The sequence below is a fragment of the Tupaia chinensis genome, unplaced genomic scaffold, assembly GCF_000334495.1.
Source record: "Tupaia chinensis unplaced genomic scaffold, TupChi_1.0 Scaffold000368_1, whole genome shotgun sequence".
In the NCBI taxonomy this organism is placed as follows: Eukaryota; Metazoa; Chordata; class Mammalia; order Scandentia; family Tupaiidae; genus Tupaia; species Tupaia belangeri.
The window spans coordinates 1230978-1251420 of NW_006159865.1; the positions used below are offsets into that span (position 1 = coordinate 1230978).

General features: G+C 38.9%; 1 protein-coding gene across 6 annotated transcripts in view; it reads left to right on the top strand.

The window, feature by feature from the left end:
• Window positions 1-20443, top strand: part of NEK10 (NIMA related kinase 10) — a 225545-nt gene that overhangs the window by 111355 nt on the left and 93747 nt on the right. Inside the window, exon 24 of one of the 6 annotated variants that reach the window (XM_006153314.2) lies at window positions 17747-17883. The exons of the other annotated variants lie outside the window; for them this stretch is intronic. Coding sequence (XP_006153376.1) covers window positions 17747-17831 — 85 coding nt within the window. The 3' untranslated portion in view covers window positions 17832-17883. Of the gene's footprint in view, window positions 1-17746; window positions 17884-20443 lie in introns of those variants that run through there. 6 annotated transcript variants of the gene reach the window in all.

The following is a 20443-nucleotide window of genomic DNA, read 5'->3' on the forward strand; positions in this document are numbered from 1 at the left end:
GATCCATGAGGAAGTGCTCAGCTGAGTATGAAGATCCATAGCCTCCCTTCTCTGGCAGTTGGTGTTGAGGCTTGGCTGGGATCCCTCTTCTGTCTTCCAAGTGATCTTTCACTTAGATGTCCGCAATCCAAGAGGGCACAAGAGGAAGCTGCAAGGACTAGTCGTGGCTGTCATCGAACATTCCTCCTGCCACATTCCTTTGGTCAACTCAAGCTAATTCAAGGAAGGAGGAAATATATAAAACTCTGGGTGGAAGAAAAAGCACAGAATTTATGGCCATAGCCAATCAACCACGGGGAGCACTGTACCATTCAGAAAGTCCCTATGTGGTTTCAGGAGTTAAGATCTCTGAAACAAAGAAATACATAGTCTATCTTAAATACTAACAGTTGGACCATCAACCCCACATCTAAACATGAAGGGTAGCAGGCTAGATCCAGTCAGGAGACAGAAAAGACACAGGCTAAACAGGTGAAGGTTGATATAAAGAATGATTAACAATGACAAAAGAGTAACTATAAAATGTAAGGAATATTCAACATGGTACCCGAGGGCGGAGGATAATACCCTGGAAGAACAAACTTGGAAAAGATTCAGACCTCATTGGAGAAGGTGTGTTAGCCCCACAGATAATAGAGGAAATGTCTGGATGGGCCAGGCTGGAGCTGGTGGGGAGCTACTGGGCAAGCAGAGAGCAGCCCTCTGCATGCAGATGGGGGAACAGGGCATCAACACCCCGTGGCATGGGAAAGGAGCAGGAGTCTGGCTGCCATGGCCACAGAAGACCTTCAGAGTTCGAGGGCCACAGGGAGGGAGGAGCACTCACTAGTCTAGGCACTGTACAAACAGGAGGCCTTTAGAGGGTACAGAGCGTGCAGGTGTTCTGGTCTCTGGGTTGAGACGGTTGCAAAACTATGGTCATGACACTGAGGCTGCAGGGTTGCGGAGGGAGACCGTTCTGGGCCTGTAGCTAGGAAAGATTCTGCTGGTAGTTTGAGGCCTGTAGCCCTCATGCCAGGAATTGCAGGAAATGTCTTCCTCCTCCAGTGTCCCCCCCGACCCTATCTACAGAGAAAGTTGTGCTCACTTTACAGGAGAACTATTTAAAGGAATTCCATTGTTTATCGAAGGGTGTGTTAGGAGGAAAATGGCAATAGATTGGTAAATGACACATTAAATAACTTCAGAGTGTGGCCCAGCATACCTGTGGACTGGGCCACTAGTAGAATGAGGCTGCCCCATGGCTGGGGCATGTTTAATGTCTTTATTTGCTTTGTATAATAGGTGTTTTATTTCTCCATGCCTCCAGCCCTGGTTTATCTCCAGAGAATCTGTGTGAATTGTAGAAATTAAATCTTCCCTAGGTTCAATTTGGAATGGGCTCAGTGTATTTTAGGAAAGTGCATGAGCTATAGTTTGGCTGGGTTGAGATTTAGGTTGTGATAGTGGGAGACCTGGAATTTTCCTCTTGGCATTGTAGAGCCACAGAGTTTCTCTCAACCTGACAACCACTTCATGGAAGTGCTGTTTTTCGGGAAGCTCTGTGGAATGAAACTGGAGATAAAAGCAGAGACATATTTATCATTTTACTTGTCCTGTAAGCAGATGTTGTAGCACTTGTCAGGAGCAGAGGGCTTAGTCCTTTCCCACGAGGAGAATCCGATTTACTTGGGAGATAACACACATACACACACATGCATGCACATGCATACACATGCATGCACACAGAGAACTAAGTAGCCATTGTGCATAGAAAGAGCAAGCAAGGGTTAGAAAAGTCTATGATATTTATTTTTAATTTAATTTTATTTGTTTATTTATTTATTTTTTAATTTGACTAGAGAAGGACAGAGTGAGAGAGAGAGAGAGAAAGAGAGTGGGAAAGTGAGAAAGGAAGCTGCCAGGTCCGAGCATCAAACTGCAGTCAGCCATGTGGGAGTCCAGCACCCTTAACCACCACGCCACCTGCCAGCCCCAGAAAATCCTATGATATTTGTAAAGAGCCTCCATCGGCTTTGTAAAGAAAGTCCCCAGGGACAATCCAGAAAGTCATAGGTCAAACAGAGACTTGGTGCTGGAGAACTCTACAGAAAGGCTGAGGGTAGATGGGAGGTGAGGGAAAGTGGAGGTTATGATTTTCTGTGTAATAATCATGCCATATTCTATGCACTATGTAAGGATGATACAAAGGGATCTGTGTTTTCCTCAGGTTCAGACATTATGACGGTGTGTGCTTGGAGGTGAGTAAGACTGACTGGCAAGATGGTAACAGGAGGTCCGAAGGGAAAAGAGGAAAGATAGTAATGAGATTGAGGTCAACAGAGAAAAACAAAACAAAACAAAACACGGCAGAAAAGCCAGAGGATTTAAACAATAGGGAAATAGGAAAGCCAAATAAAGTACCAGAATTAAATAAATGTTTGAGTTATTTTGCAGGGTTGCATTCAACTTGTCTTATTTTTTAAAATGAGTTACTCTGATCTTACCAATTATATATCCTTTTATATCGATGCATTTCATAACTTATTTAGGCAATAATAGTATCCTATACTATTATTAATTTCACATTTTAATTGTAATTATTTTCTAATCTCAGCATTTCAGGCTCTCCATAACAACCTTAGAAGCAATAGAACAATGCCAACAAAAGAAAACTTTCTTTCAAAATGCCAGCTATAATTTTCTCTAAAATAGTAGGCTATTAGTCAGAAGTCCAGTATTTTGAAATTTAAGCTTCCCTTTGGAAATTTTCAAAAATAAACTTTAGCAACAAAGCAATAAACAGTCAAACTGTGACAATATCGTGACATATTAAAACATGTCAATGATTTGAAAACATGACCATGTAACCTCTCCCTGCCCCCCGCAAAATAAGTAAAAATAAATAAATAATAAAAAACAAAAAAAACCCACCACCACCACAACAAAAAAATGTCCATTTTCACAAAAAGATATCTGTCCAATATCCGCACATGTGGGGGTTGAATTTTGAAGTTTTTAATATATATTAGCTAGTCTTATTATAGTGCTGTAGAGTTCTAAAAAGGCCACATCTGTTTTCCAATAAAGCACCTGCCTCTCAGTCTGCTCAGTCCCATTTCATGGTATTTCCTCTGAATTCATTCCTGATTTTCATAACAGAGTCTCCTTCATCCATAGACTTAGTGCTGCCCGAACTCGGCAGTGAGAAGGTCATGAGATGCCGGTGGCTCTGAGCAGCCTGGGCTTCCCTTAGGAGCCAATAGGATGTAGTACACTCTGGACCCGGACCGCGTAGATGTAATCCCAGTCCTGCACCTTTCTATTTGACTTTAGGCAGGCTACTTAATTTTTCCCAGGTCTCAGTTTCCTCATCTGAAATGGAGGGTGGGGAGGTGTGTGATCATAGTTTCTATGGTATAGGGTTGTTAGGATGATTAAGAAGATAGGTGGGTGGGTGGGTGGATAGATGGGTAGATAGGTAGTGGTATCTACAGTAGAGCAGGGATTCAGTAAGTGTGAGCTGTTGTCAGACTAGGAGAAACAGCTTCATTCTCTAGAAAAATATCTCAGTGCCCCTCCCCATCAGCTCGAGTTCAGAGCCTTAGCCACTGTGCCACCTGCTGGCCCCCTTGCTGGGTTTTCTGCACTTGACTCTTAGTTTGGGTCATCCTAAAAGCAGATCCCAAGACAAAGAGTCAAGTATAAGTGGTTTATTGTGGAGGTGCTCCTGGAAATATAAGTAGTGGAGTGCGGAAGTGAGACAGGAAATGGAGGCAAGTTCCCACAGTGGGCATCTAGAGCTTAAATGTGTTGAGAAACTTGGAAGCCAATTCACACAGGTAACAGCATTGTCTCATCCACAAGGAGAGAATGGAATATTTATCGACGCGCTCTTATCCTTCACTGACTAAGGGCTGTTCTTAGCATGCTTGAACTCACCAGCACTTTGAGCCTGTCATGCTGCAGGCAGAAAAGGTCAAGGGATTAAGAAAATCCTCAGACAAACCTGGAAACTTGGGAACCAGCAGTTAGCGTAATGGCTATGTCGCTGGACTCCCACGTAGTCGACCGCGGTTCATGTCCTGGACCCGGTGGCTTAAAACTCACGCCGGGCGTGTGTGCGTGCGTGCCCAAGATCCCGAGAGGAGAATGGAGGAGAGGGGATTGCGGCGTGACCATCCCCCCTGGGGGGTGACTTCTCGCTTTCTGTCTCTATGTCTCTGTCTGTCTGGCGAGCGCACGCGCCCTACAGTGAAAATCTCTCTCAAAAAAAAAAAAAAAAAAACCTGGAAACTTGAAATTTAGTCCAATATGCTTTGAGCAGCTACGAGTTAGAGGCTGTTGTAAGGACACTTAGAACATCTGCTTTGACTTAATAATGACTGGACGATACAAATATGCTTGCAGGGTGGCCTCAGAGTCTGTGTCCGTGCCAGGTAGGAGTCGTATGTATGATGTACGTATGATCTCTTTCCATTCTCTGAAAAAATTCTAAGTTTTTACACCCACATGTTGGACATTTTTTCTCTACTGACAGTTGGAAGTCACTAAAGAAGTTCTTGACAACTGTTCTGAGAGTTTTCTTACAGTTAGATGGAGTTGAGAATTTCCCCCCAATCTCATGCAGACATACTTTCTGCCTCCCTGCCACTGCCTGCACTGACTTTGCAAATAAGGTAACCATAGTGGCCGATGAGGTTATGATCATTTAAAAATAGAGGTAAGGCCCGCAGGTGGCGTAGAAGTTAAGGCACTGGATTCTCACACATCCAGCCAGAGTTCGAAACCTAGACCTGGTGGCTTGAAAAATCACACCATGGCTTGAAAATCACACTGGATCTGTGTTGCCCAAATGCCCCAAATCCCAACGGGTGGAAGGGTGATTTCTCACTTCCTCTCTTTCTGTCTCTGGCAAGCACACACACCTTATGGCAAAAACATTAAAAAGAAAAAGAAAAAGAAAAAAAGATGTGAGAGCAGTAGCTGCCAGCCAGAAGCAGAGAGGAATATTCTTTTTTTTTTTAATTTCCATTTGTTTTGTTATTGTTATTTTTTCCCTTTATTTGAGGAGAGAGAGAGAGAGAGAGAGAGAGAAAGGAAGGAAGGAAGGAAGGAAGGAAGGAAGGAAGGAAGGAAGGAAGGAAGAAAGAAAGAAAGAAAGAAAGAAAGAAAGAAAGAAAGAAAGAAAGAAAGAAAGAAAGAAAGAAAGAAAGAAAGGGAAAGTGAGAAAGCAAGACACCAGGTCCAGGAATTGAACCATGGTTGGCAATGTGGGAATCCAGTGCCCTTATCCACCACACCACCTGCTGGCCCCGGATAGGAATATTCTTTTGGCTGGGTCTCTCCTACTTTGTAGAGAGAATCAGATGTTTCCATGTAAGTTCTTGGACTGCCTTTTTTTTTTTTTCCTCTCAATCAGTCTGTTAAGGAGCAAGATGACACATTTTTATGTGACTTTATATTTAGAGAAAGGCGTTTGTATAATTATATATCGTAATTGAGAGATTGTATTACTCTTCCTTGCGAAATCACCGTAATTACTTTGTTTAGTTATGCGCTTGAATCTTAAAAGCTGGTGATATTTGGCTTTGAATAATAATACAAAATGCGTGATGTCAACCAGTAAGGCCAGCTATTTTTTTTTTTTCCTAACAAAAATCGTTCGAGACAAGCAAATGGCAGTTGATGTATCATGAGAAATTTCAAGGCTGTTGGATCTGAATTTAATTTGTATTTGTGGCTGAAAGGAGGCAGGGCCTGATAATCATCTGATGGCTGGAGTGTAATCACTGGGTGAACATAAGCCATTTGCTTAATTGCCCAGACTCCTCACTGTATTTACAGTTAATTGGTTCCCATTAAGGTCCTCTTAATCGAGAACATAAAGTAGTAGGATTAGAGAAACCTGGAAATGAACATTTAATGCAAGTCCTTTTTGGAAACCAACACCTAATGAGTGTGTCTGTTTCATTTTTTACCATTTACCGTCTTTATGAAACGTTAAAGGGGAAAAGGTCTCCAAGGAAGGTGATGTATAAATTCCTTTTATGTTTTGGGCCTTTGAGTATTTCTATAGCCAAAAAGCCAAAACATCAACAGTATCTGTACGTTTGATTAAAGTCCTTCCCTTATGACTTAAAATTCTTTTTAGATTTTAGTCGCCATGAAGAGCTACTGGTCGCTATTTTTTAATCGTTCTTCATATTCTGTAAGATTATATTTTTAAGTGTATTTCTTTTTTTCATGAGAAGAAACGAGAGGCAAAGAGAGGAACCCTGGATCTTGCCCGCTGTTTTTTTCTCCCTGCAACCACCCAGCATTTAGGTCAACCTGGGATTTGAACCGTGGGCTTTCCCATATGGCTCTAGAATCACACAGCAGCCCTACCTCCCGTGCGACTGTGGTTGGACCCATGAGATTCTTTTAAGCTATTTCTTCTAAATGTCTTTCCTTATTTTCATTGTACGTCTAACCTTTTCATTCAGACTTCTAGATAGTGCATTTACAAAATTTCAAAAAGAACCTTCCAGTATCTTAGGAATGTCTTATTTCCGACAAGGAGGGATACAAGCCCCTGTGATTTCTGATTTAAATATAATTTTTTTCTGTGTTAGGTACAGTATGGATTTTCAAAGTATGTGTACAGTGCATGTATATAGACAGGCATTGCAGCCCGCATTGAACAGTATGCAGTGTTGTACAGGTTCAATAGCAGTTCTACTAGATTTTTTTTTGAAGTGTGTATTGAATTGTCAATGACTTTTTTTTTTTTACTTTAAAATGCAGTATCAGTGTTGAATTTTTAACTTAAATATACATTTCTTTTTATCATAGAAGGGCTTATTTATTTTGGGTCTGTTAAAGCAAATAATTGGGTCATTGGAAAGGTCTGTTGTATTTTTTTTTTGCATAGAAAAACATAGAAAAAATTATGTCATGACTTTTCTGACAACCCAATAAAATTTTAAATTTCTCCCCAGTATTTTCCAGTTTGTCCTCTTCTCTCTTCCTTTTGCCAAAATTATCTTCACCATAAATTCTAGAATGTCCTACATTTGTTGGGGTCTAGCCATTTTGGAAAAAAATTGAAAGTACAATAAATTGGTTGTGGTGGCAATGCAATCTACATACTGACATTATAATAAATGACTATTTCACGTCACAGAATTTCAAAATCTATTGGTAATATTCAGGAAGTTTTACATTTTTTTTCTGGGCACATATAAGCATTTTTTTGTTATTTAATTTTTTTCTCTTTATACTCTTATGTAATTGATATTTTATTTCTTAAACCATTTTCAACCAATTTTATGTATTCTGGAAAATGAATAGTTAGATACATAATGTGATGTAGTAATAGAGTAATGTATTTTTAACTTGGAAGGATGGATATTCACCATAGTAAGTGAAAAGAAAGGTTGCTAATGGGATATATGTATATATATATTTTTTTTGAGAGATTTTTGCTATTGGATGTGTGCACTCGCCAGAGAGACAGAGAGAGACACAGAGACAGAAAGCAAGAAATCACCCCCTTCCCCATGGGGGAATGGCCATGCCACCGCCCTTCTCCTCCATTCTCCTCTTGAGATTTTTGGGGACATACACACACATGCTCTCAGTGGGAGTTTAAAGCCACTGGGTCCAGGACTTGAATCGTGGTCAGTCATGTGGGAATCCAGTGACATATCCATTATGCCATCTGCTGATCCCACTAATAGTATATATTTTATGATCCCATCAAAACCAGAAATATTTTAAGACTCAGGGTGCAGCCTTTGCTTCGAACAAAGCACCTCTCTTTCAGTTTTTTCTTTTTCTTTTTTTTTAGAGGTTTTTGCTATAGGGCGCGTGCACTCGCCAGACAGACAGAGAGAGACAGAGAGACAGAAAGCGAGAAATCACCCCCCAGGGGGGATGGTCACGCTGCAATCCCTTCTCCATTCTCCTCTCGGCATCTTGGGCACTCATCACGCACACGCGTCCGGCGTGAGTTTTAAGCCACCGGGTCCGGGACGCGAACCACGGTCGACTATGTGGGAGTCCAGCGACATAGCCATTACGCTAACTGCTGGTTCCCTCTCTTTCAGTTTTTTCTATTTCTTGAGCTTCTATACATTATTTCCTATGAAGAGAGAGTTCTAGAAAATCATTAGAAACTGTTGAATTAGATGTCCTTGCTCTAAAAAAAAAATCTATTAATTATTAAATATAGCTGGACACATCTACCCAAAGGACAGAAGAATACTTAATCGAAAAAGTGCTTGCACATCGATGTTTATTGCGGCACTTTTCACGATTGCTAAGTCATGGAAACAACCCAAATGCCCACGAACTGATGAATGGTTAGAAAAACTGTGGCACATATACTCAATGGAATACTATTCATCCATAAAAAACAACAAAACCCTGGCTTTTGAAAGGAAGTGGATGAATATGGAAGATTTACTGCTGAGTGAAGCAAGCCATGCTATGAAGGAGAGGCATTGTATGTCCCAACTTAATATATACCAAGCGTCTGCACTCTATGGCTGAAACTAATTGTCTAAAAGATATAGAAACGCTGTATATAGATGTAAATACCAGATATAGTGTGTGTGAAAGAGGAGGGTCTGAGGAAGGACATTTGGGGGAGGGACAGGGAGGCCAAGCATTAATGGCACAAAGAGGTGTGGTATTATCTGTTGAAGATATTTCGTAGTTTTACCAACAGTACTAGGGAGAAATGTTCACCTGTTGAAATATCCATTTTGTAAGACAAATAATAATGTGATTGAATGTATGGAAGAAAATGAAATGAAAAAAATAATAAAAGGAAAAAAATTTATAAAAAAAATATAGCTGGACACATTAGCTACAATAATGGCTTGAATGAACACATTCAGATAATCCTGGGTTATTTAAGGTCATGTTTTCAAAAGGATCCAATCGACAGAAATAATTATTAAAGCTGTAATTATGTGCATTTTAGCTCCTGACTAGCTTTTACAGTTTGGATATATGTAAATTTCAGCATTTTGGGGGGCTTGAATTTGAAAAAAAGAAAAGCATTTCTCAGAACTGTACTATTAATACCTGTTGGAGATTTTTATACCAAAATGAGATTTTAATGCAAGTTACATCTTTAAATCCTAGACTGCAGTTTAAGAAAAATACATTTTGGGACTAACAGATGGTGTTATGTTTATGTCACTGGACTCACATGTAGTCTCCCACAGTTCTAGTCCCAGACCTGGTGGCTTAAACTCTCACTGGGCACGTGTGCAAGTGTGCCCAAGATCCTGAGAGGGGAAAGGAGGAGAAGGGAGTGTGGCATGGCCATTCCCCCTGGGAGGTAATTTCTCACTTTCTATCTCTCTGTCTCTCTTTATCTCTCTGGTGAGCATACATGCCCTATAGCAAAAATCTTTCTTTAAAAAAAAGTTTATTTATTTATTCCCTCAATGAGTGAAAGAGAGAGAGAGAGAGACAGCATCCCATTCCAACACGCTCTGGATACACCATTCACCCCCAGCCCTCAGCCAGTCCCAGGTTACGGGCACGAATGTACCTCTCATAATTAGGGAGGTCTCTAGATACAAACCAGAGACCTCCCCATGTGGGAATTTCTCAAGGATTGTTACATTTTACCACAGCGCCACCATCTGGCCCCAGCTTTTTCTCTTCTATTTAAGCCTATGACTCATTTAGAGTTAATTTTTGAATATGTGGTGAGGAAAGTTTTAACATGCTTTTTCCTTAGAAGAAGATATCCAGTTTTCCTAGCAGCATTGTTGAAATAACTATCCTTTTGAATTGCCTTGGCATCTTTGTCAAAAATGGATTGGTCTGCCCGTGGGAGTGTGTAAGTAAAATGCTATGCTCCACAGGTCGGGGCCACATAGAAGGCCTGGTTCTATTCCCAGTCTAACCTAAGGCTAGGCATAATGACGCATGCCTGCAATCCTTGTCATGATAAGAAATCATGACGCTCATGTCGCTCATACGTATCAGGGTTTATTTCTGGATTCTCAATTTTAGTTTATTGATTTCTCTGCCACTGCTATACAATATTGATTGCTGTAGCTTTGTGTAAGTTTTGCAATCAGGAAAGGTGAGTTCTCCAAGATCGTTTGGACTATTCTGTGTCCCACATGTTTCCATCTGAATTTTAGGTTCATCTCATCAATTTCTGAAAAAGAACTAGCAGATTTGAATCTAGATCAATTCGGGGCATAGTCCCATTGTTTTAGGCAGAAAAATTATTGTCTTTCCATAACGTTCACATGCTAATATAATCCTTGAAACCTGTGATTTATGTTACCCTATCTGCAATAGGGTAGCAGATCTAGTTGAGGTTACTGGGCACAATGTAATAAAAAGTGACTTTAGGGGCCAGCAGGTGGTATAGTGGTTATGGCACTGAATTGCCACCTGGTCGACTGTAGTTCGTGTCCTGGACCTGGCAGCTTGAAAATCACGCTGGGTGCAGGTACATGTGTGTGCAAAAAATCCAAGGTGGAGAATGAAGGAGAAAGGATTGTGGCATGGCCATCTCCTCTGCGGGCTGATTTCTCACTTTCCCTCTCGCTATTTCTTTCAATCTCTCTTCAGTGAGCGCACCTGCCCTCTGGAAAAATCTTTAAAAAATTTAAAAAGTGACTTTAAGCATGGCAAAGGGAGGCAGAGGATGTCAGCTATGCTATGAGAGAGACTTGACTGGCTGTTCTGACTTCGAGAATAGAAGAGAACCATAAGCCAAGGGCTGTGTACAATCTCTAGAAGCTGAAAAAGTGAAGGAATGGATCCTTCTTTTGAACTTTCAGAAATATGTGCAGCCTTAGCAAAACCTTGTCTATAGCTGAGTGAAAATTACTTCCCTCCAGACCCGTAAATTTAGGTTTTAAGCCATTAAATTTGTGGTAATTTGTCACAGCAACAGGAGAAAATAATGCAACCATTTGAATAATAGAAATCTTCCAATTTTTTGACCAAAGAAGACTTACATTTATTCAAAGGTCTTAGTTCCTTTTCATCAGTGTTATATCATTTTTATAGTGTATAAGTCATATATTTCTTTTGTTAAATTTATTCCTAAATAAATATTCCTAAATATTTTATTCTTTTTTTGATGCTATTTTAAGGAAAGTTGTTTTCTTAATTTCTTCTTGGATGACTCATTGCTAGGGTAAAAAAATATAAATTGATTTTTGCATATTGATCTTACGTCCTATAAGCTTGATGAGTTCATGTACTAGCTGCAATTGTTTTTTTTTTTTACATTAAAGATCATGTTGTTTGTGAATAGAGATAGTTTTACTTTTTCCTTTCCCATCTAGATGCTTTTATTTTTTTTTTCTGCCTAATCACCTTAGCTATAGAATTTTCAGTTCAATGTTGAATAGAAGTTTTAAGAGCAAACTTCTCGTTTTGTTCCAGATATTAGAAGGTGTTCAGGAAATGTAAATTAAAAACCAAAGTCTCTTGTTAACCCAGAAAAGCTACCCACAAAAGTAGACAAGAAAGAAAACCATTTTATTATAGAATAAGCATTAAACCAGAATGTGGTCCTCATTATAGGCGCTCCACCAAGGATATTGCAAAGACAAAGAAATCTTATTTCCTATAGCTAAGGAAACGTAACCGTGTCATACCTGTTCTCAAGGGAAATGATAACTCTTGTTTACTAGGACTTGACAGCACCCTTCTCACCCACAGTTCATCCTAAATTCATCTGATATTCGGGGTAACCACCTGTGTTTGCTAATTGTTTTTAATCTAAAAGAAGAACTTCTCACATCATTCTGACAGAAGATAGGTTTTTAACTTGAAGCCAGGTGCCAGTTTAAGTCTGGCTCCTAGCCTTCCATGGAAACTAGGTGGCTGGCCCTTCTGCCTGGAAGATTGCATTTCAAAGAAATGACTGCCAGGCCCTTTAGGAAAAGATTCCTAGATTCTAACACTTATTGAGGTTTTAAAAAGACGTTTCGCATACATCTTAAAGAGGCAGAGAAAAGATTCCCAATTACAAGTTTTCTAAGGTACTTGCACTAAGTAAAAGGGTAAGGGGTTGGAAAATATCTTTCTTGCATGAGGGAAAATTTAGAGTTCTTTTCCTTCAAGATTCGTGCTGTTTACCTTTAAGGGTAGGTTTCAGTCTTTATCATTAAGTTTAATGTTCCCTGAGACTTGTATAGATGCCTTTTATCAGGTTGGGGTTCTCCTATTCCTAGTTTGTTGGATGCTTTTATCATGAAAGACAGTAGGATTTTTTTGTCAGATGCTTTTTCTGCGTTTATTGAGCTGAAAGTGTATTTCCTTCATTATGTTAATGTATTACATTCATTATTTTCATATTTTGAGCAAATTTGCATTCCTGGGATAAATCCCACTTGGTCATGGTATATAATTCTTTTCATATGCTGCTGGATTCAGATTGCTAGTTTTTTCTTGAGGATTTTTGTGTCTATATTCATAAGAGATAATGGTCTGGGGTTTTCCTTTTTTTTTTTTTGTGATTTTCTTTGGTTTTAGTAGTAGGCCAATACTATCCTCATAGAATGAGTTATTACCTTCTCGTCTATGCAACATTGTGTAACGAATTGGTATTATATTGGTATTATTCTTTAATATTTGGTAGAATTCACCACTGAAGTCATAGGGCCTTGGGCTTTTCTTTTATGGGACTTTTATTTATTTTTAGCAGTCTCTTCTTACAGTTCTATTCAGATTTTGTTTTTACTTTTCAGCCCTTCACAATAAGGCCTGGTCATGCTATAACCCTTTTTTCCTCCAATTCTCCAGCCCATCAAGAACCTCGATGTGTGTGTACCTGGAATGTAAGCTGTAGGGGCTGGGAGACTAAAATTCTGGTCATCCATGAGGGTTCTGATGCCTCTGCACTGTACTTAATACTGCTGGACCAAATCTATCTTTCTTTCTTTTTTAAGATTTTTGCCGTAGTGCACATTTGTGTACCAGAGAGAGAGAAGGGAAGTGAGATTGGCCTCCCCCCGCCCCCAGCATTGGGGGTGTTGGGAGAATGGCCATTCCATAATCCCTTTTCCAGTCTTCTGTCAAGTTTTCGGACACACATGCACACACACCCAGTGTGTTATTTTAGATATCAGGTCGGGGACTTAAACTGTTGACTAGGTCATATGGGATCCAGCACCTTAACCGCCACAACTTCTGCTGACCCCCTAATCCTTTTTCTTTAAATTGTATTTTTCACCAGTAATAAGTGGCAGTCATTGTAGTAAATACTTTTTCTGTTTATTTGTTTTTCTCAAAAGTTCTTTTCATTATTACTTAGTGTTGTCAAGTCTAATTTTCACTGTGGTCCTCAGTGATTTTTATTTTCCTTCTTGCTGTAATTCGTAATGACCTTGCCTGGAATTATCTTTTCATTGACTACTGGTGACTCTCCTCTTGGGCAGTTTTTGTTGTTGCTGTTGCTGGTTTTATGTTTATTTTAATGATGCCTGTCTCTAGTAATGATCCAGTCACAAAAATGGTTGTACTTTTATAGTTTTTATAATTTTGTGAGAGTAACATTTTAAAGATATGTGTGTGTGTGTGTGTGTGTGTGTGTGTATGTGTATATCATTTTAAAGTTATGTGTGTGTGTGTATGTGTGTGTATATATATATATATATATATATATATTTAAATTTTAAACCATTGAGTGTTAGTGTAATTACAATCAAGTAAGGTATTACTCTCTACATGTGAAAAACAAGACAAGTACAATTTATATTTTACTTATTCTGTTTACTTTTTGCCCTTTTTCCCATTTAAAGTGCCAATATCCAAGGAAAGGGGAGGAGTAAACATGATTAGAGTAAATATAAATTAAGATTTTTATATCTTGTATTGTTAAAATGTGTTGTACTCGGCAATCTTTAGTGCACTAAACAGATAATTTTCCAATTGTGTAAGAAAGGAAACTAAACACAAAGAAGTTTAATTTTCTACAATTCTATGGTGTCAAGGTGTCATTCTATTCAGCCATACAAGTTCATTACTAAATTGATTTATTCCTTCTGTAAACTCTCTTTGTATAGAGTTAGCATCTGGCATGGGCTACCCAGATTTCTGAACAAAAGACGATAAATTTTGAATTAAATAAAGTACTGTTTCCCTTCTGTTTTCAAAATCTGTAGTTATTGTGTCGAAAGAGAGAAAGAGATCATTTTTTAAAAGAATTATTTAATTTTGTTCATTGTCCTTATTTATTTATTTGTTTGTTTGTTTGTTTTTGAAGTTGGCCAGAGAGAGACAGAGAGAAGGAAAGTGAGAAAGCAAGCCGCCAGGTCTGAGACTTGAACCGCAGTCAGCCACATGGGAGTCCAGCCATCTTAACCACCATGTCACATGCCAGTCCCAAGAGATCATTTTTATAACCGTTCAGAGAGCACGATTAATTTTGCTTAAAGAGCTGGGACTAGGGAATTCTGTAAAATAAAATCTTCCTGCCATACACGTCACTGACTTGAATAAGTGAAGGCAAGTTAAAGTAGACCACTTATCCCCTTGCTTGCAGGAGAGGAAACTTAGCAGTTTAGTTCAGGTAAAATGATCGTAAAAGTGGACCCTCGTTCTTTAACTTTTACCTGAAAACCTGAGTCACATATTGAGTAACTCCTTTTTTAAGTCTTCATTTGTAGGCAGGTTAGTAGAAACAGGAGTCTGACAAACCAGAATGTCCGGAGAGCCAAGTACCAAGGAAAACAGCTTCTTATTGTATCAGAGTTACAGAATAGCAAGAAGAAGTTTTAATAAAATGTAATTTCAAGGGAAAAAAATCAACCGAAACATGCAATGGATACAAAAATAAAAAATTATCCTTTGACGATAATGTGTATAGGAATATCGCTGACTAGACTACTATGCAGTGTATTCATTTCTGGAGAAATAAATAGATCGATAAAATTTAAAAATAAATTACTATAATGTGATTTAAAACCTTTCCTCTCTGAAATTTCTTTCTTCTTTATTGCCTCTTTGTTTCATTCCCACAGTCTAGTTTTAAGGAAATCACTATAAAGATGTTTTGTGCATGGCCTTGGCCCCAATATTGTATCAGTCTATTGTCATGTTGCTTGTCACTGACCGACAGTCATTATCAAACATACCTCGGCCGTCAATTCCCCATGTTTTAATTCTTTCTCCCCATTTTCTTTTTATTGACTTCCCAGAAATAGCTACTGTAAATAACATAAAAGAAATAGATCACTAAATTGTCAGACTGGGCATTGGCAAAACCCTCTGAGTGGAAGAAACTCCTTTCTATGCCTCAGGTGCTACTGAATCTGGTTTTCATTGATAACTTTGTTTGTGTTGGCTTAGTGAATAGTTTACTAAATGGAATAGGGAAACAAAATCAATCATGAGAAAGCTGCCAAAGGTTGTGGCCAGAGGTTTTTTTCTAATATATTCAGAGTGTTGAAATTTCTGCTTAAAAGATAAAACAGGGATGCATTTCTTTTTCAGCCACATAGGATTACAGATTTAGGATCTATAGCCTACCAGTGCTGATGCAGTTTAAAATATCTCTGATTCAAAAGAATGAATTCTTAAACATGACCTTGAAGTATGTGCCAGCTATCTTTTGGAATAAAAATGCTTTACTTAAAAAACTGTATTGCTATTTTTAAAATTTGCCAGAGGGTGTGTGTGCTCAGTGGAGAGAGAGGAGGCATTTCCCTCTCCACTCCGGGAGATGGATCACACCACAATTCCTTCTTCATTTTTCCTTTTGGGATTTGGGCATTCACACACACACACCGGGCATGCTTTCCAAGTCACTGGATCTGGAGCTCAGACTGCACAGTTGTCCATACGCGATCCAGCTCCCTTAACCACCACACCTCCAGCTAGTCCAAAATGTCTTTTCTAATTTTTTTTTAAATCTTAAAACAGGGACCAGCAGTTGGCATAATGGCTATGTCACTGGCCTCCCACGTAGTCGACCACAGTTCAAGTCTCGGACCTGGTGGCTTAAACTCATGCCGGGCATGTGTGTGTGCGTGCCCAAAATCCTGAGAGGAGAATGTAGGAGAAGGGACTGCAGCATGGCCATCCCCCCTCGGGGGTGATTTCTCGCTTTCTATCTCTTTGTCTTTCTGGCGAGCACATGCGCCCTATAGGAAAAAAAAAAAAAAGAATCTTAAAACAGTGGTTTTAATACTGTGCCAAAGTAACATCATCAAAAATCGTTTACCTGTTCATGAACTTGCTTTATAGTAGAATAAAATTTATTTATTTATTTTGTATCTGATCACTCTGAGAGAAAGGCATATTTTGCCTCCTCTCTGGGCCTAGGTCATACATAGTCATGCTTAGAAACAAACCACATTAATTACTTCTTTTTAAAAAGGAAAATAATGTCGATTCCATTCTCACTGCTTAAGTTACAATGAAAAACAGATTTAATCTTTATCTTAAAACTGGGTATATATCTGTCATTAAAATGTTTTTAAACCTTGGGCTGGCCCATAGCCTAGTGGTTAAAGGGAGCTGGATCCCACATGGGTTGACCATGGTTTGCATCCTGGCTCTAGCGCCTTGACAAACACGCCTTCTGTAAGTATGTGTGTGCCCCAAATCCCAACAGGTTTCAGAAATGGAGAAGGCATGGTGGAATGAGCACACCCCATTTGGAGGTGCTTTCTCCCTTGCTATCTCTTTCTGTCTCTCTGATGTGCACATACATGCTCCCGGAGTGGTTTTCTGGTGGCTGAGTCCAGGGCTCAATCTGTGAAGTCAGCTATGTGGGATCTGGGCACTTAACCTTCATGTTACCTGCTGGCCCACCACTTTTTATTATTATTATTATTTTTAATTTATGATAGCAAAAGTCCTTAACCCATCTGATTTCATTCAAATAGCCCAAAAATAGGACCAGCAGGTGGCGTGGTGGTTAAGGCGCTGGACACTCCCACATGGCCAACCAGGGTTCAAGTCCTGAATCTGGTGTCTTGCTTTCTCACTTCCTCTCTTTCTCTCACTCTCAACCTCTGTTTCTCTCTGGTCAAATTACAAAAAAAATGAATAAATAAAAAATAAAATAATTATTTAAAAAAAAAACACAAATAGCCCCAAAATAAAATATTTTCTTGTCCTCTCAGACTGCTAGGAGAGGACAACAAAATTCAGGAGTATGACACTTCCATCTCCACTATCATGTTTATCCTGCCACCTGTTTTTTTTTTTTTTTTTTTTAAAGCCCATCTACTATCATAATTCCCATGACAAGTGACGGTTCTCGCTATATAATAATGTCACTTTGTCTTCGTATAGCACTTAGTGTTATTCATAGCTCTTGTACATATATTATCTTGTGAACAGATTCTAAATAAATTTCGGTGTCACAGAAGATGATTTAAAATCAATTGTGCCATCTGGACAATCCCTGCTGACCTTAGTGGGGAGATACAGATTGAATGTTATTCGGCTCCTCGTTTTCCAAAACAGCAAATCTCTTGAAGGCAGAGTTACATCAACACGGGGAATCAGTGTCAATCTCCTCCACTTTTTCTTGTATGACACACACACACACACACACACACACACATACACATATAAATAACATAAAAGGCTTCCGCTCAGCGTAAAGAAATTTTGCATTAATCTGTGAAATAATGGGGTCTGTTTTAGTTTTAACAATGATCTACCACTCACTTATTAAAAGTGTCTTGATACCTCTTCCAACTATATTTGAGCCTTGCATTTTGATTCTTAAAATAACTGAATCATGCATCTCCCTCCACCCAATTTACAGGAAGTCAGTGGCCCAAGAGAGGATCTGGTTTGTAGAAAGTGGTCACAGCCCACCTTCACCTATGGGACTACCGAAGCTATTCTGATGGCTCATACACCCGTCTGTTTATTGTTTACCTTAAGTGTTTATGGAGAAGATAGGCCGATTGCTATAAAAAATGAGCTTGGATCCATAATTTCCTATTCAAATATGTTTTGTATATTAAAATACTGCTTATATTTAAAACAGCCTTTGAATAGTTGATTTCATTGGTGTTAAGACACATTAACACATGGCTTCATGCAACACGAGAAAAATGCAGTGTGTTTACAGAAGTGTCCCAAAAGATCTCATACAAATACTGTGTCACAATTTTTCTAAAGTACATGGTAGAAACCATATTTAAAATTTATATAATTCTTTGTGTGCCTTTCCAGAAGAAAAAAGACTTGAAATCTAACAAAAGAGACTACACAAATAATACTGCAGATAGGATTGCCAGATAAAATATACTGCTCCCAATGAAATTTGAATTTTAAATAAATAACAAAAAATTTCAAAATTTATGTCCCAAATACTATAATTATTTTAGTACAAATTTCTCCCAAGTATTGCATGTTCAGGAATATAAATTTAACTGAGCGTTCTCTATTTTTACTGGATAAAGTTACCAACCCTAGATGCAGGCTTAGGGACGGGCGAGCTCTAAAATCTGTTATAGGTGTGCCAGTTTCTTTCAGTGACAGTATGTTAAGCAACGTGGCATCTAAGTCTCTTCCTCTCTGTTAAAAGTTTGTATTTAGGAAAGTCTGAGTGGTGTTTCTATGTAAACTTTTATTTATTTTTTTTTAAGAGTTTTTTGCCTCAGGGTGTGTGTACTTACCAGGGATAATGACGGAGACGGAGACAATGAGAGGGAAAGTGAGAAATCATCTCCGGGAATGGGGCGTGGCGGCCATGTTGCAATCCCTTCTCCTCCTGGGATCTTGGGCACACACACGTGTGATTTTCAAGTCACGGTGTCTGGAACTCGAACTGTGGTCGGCCACGTGGGAATCCAGCGACGTAACTGCTACGCCATGCCTGCCCCTTGATGTCACCTCTTTTGAACCATGTGCTTCTTGGGAGCAGCACCTATGAGATGACACCATTTCCATGAGGAGAGGCCATGGACAGCGCCTGCTCTGAGGATAAATCTTGAAGACACTGTTAACGTCTAGAATGATGCTGTCCATTGGATATCCCCTCTACCGATCTGGCGGACCTGAACTAAAAATTTGAAATTGACCAAGTTTCTTTCTCCTAAGTGCTTCTCCCTTGTACTTATATTAATATCGTTAATATCACTGGAACTCATTTAGTTGATCACCCAAGCCAGACACTTGGGAATCTGGAGGAGGAAGGATCTTCCCCTTCCTTTATCCTCCTTCCTATATCCAATCAGTTCTAAAGTCCTAGGAGTTTTCACATTTTGCTGTCACCACATTAGTGGAGGGTTGCCCTGCTTTCTCTCTCTCCTGCAGTTCAGTCTCATCACTCCTCTGTCATTAAAAAACAAACAAACAAACAAACAAAACCCATAGGGCTGATCAGGGTGCCCTTTAATCTCTGTGGCTGTAGTGGGACCAGATCTTATTTTGTCAATGCCTTTAGATACCTATAATAAATATAGCCCCCACTCCTCAAAAAATCATAACATGGGTGGATCTCATGACTATATTCATCATTCTGCCTATAGTTCTCTTTCTAAGCTCTGCTCATTTTACTGAATATCTGAATAGCGTATTACTCTCTTTCCAGATAATGCACAAAGATTCTCAGTTCCCCTAACATCTTTCATCCTCATTAGTTCTCATTAATTCCCATCCTACCCTTACGACAGTTTCTTGAGCCGTTTCTCAGCAATAAATTACCACTTCCAGTAAAGATGGACATCATAGACATACACACAAACGTTCATATGCACACACAGCGGACACATATGGAATCAGACACACACAGAGACACACATAACAGACACCCATACACAGATATACACACACCGTAGCCATCCTATTGATAAATGTTATGTGCTGAGTCATCCCGAGTATAGCATAATTGGCTTTTCAGGCTAAATAAATATTGATTGGCACAGGATTTAATAACATCCCTTTAGGTTAGATTTTTTTAAAAAGGATTACTTATTTGATTTTTTATTTATTCATTCATTTATTTTAATGTGACCAGAGAGATAGAAACAGGTCCAGGACTCAAACCGTGGTCAGCCATGTGGGAGTGTCCAGCACCTTAACCACCACACCACCTTCTGGTCCCAAGGTAGATTTTTATTTCTATAAATGCAAAGTTTTGCTTTCTTGATTGCACAAATAGTGGACCTCGTATTCTCAAATGCTTTCTTTCCTTTTAAAATTTACATTTTTGTTCCTTTTTTAGCTAATAATGGCAAGTTCTTTTTCTTCTTTTTTTTTTTCTTTAAAGGCAGTCGAGGGAGATGAAAGTGTGATAGCCAATACCTGAGAACTAAATGTGCTTTTTAATAGACTCAGAATTAATGCATTGCAGTGAGATACAAAATCCCTTTTCTATCTTTACCTAGTGAAGCAAATATTATTGGATAGATTACTTCAATAAAAGAAATTTGTCTCCAAATATTTAGCCCTTGCAATGTCCCAAACTCAAGATTCTTTTATTAGTGCATCCTAACATTTGTTAAGGGAA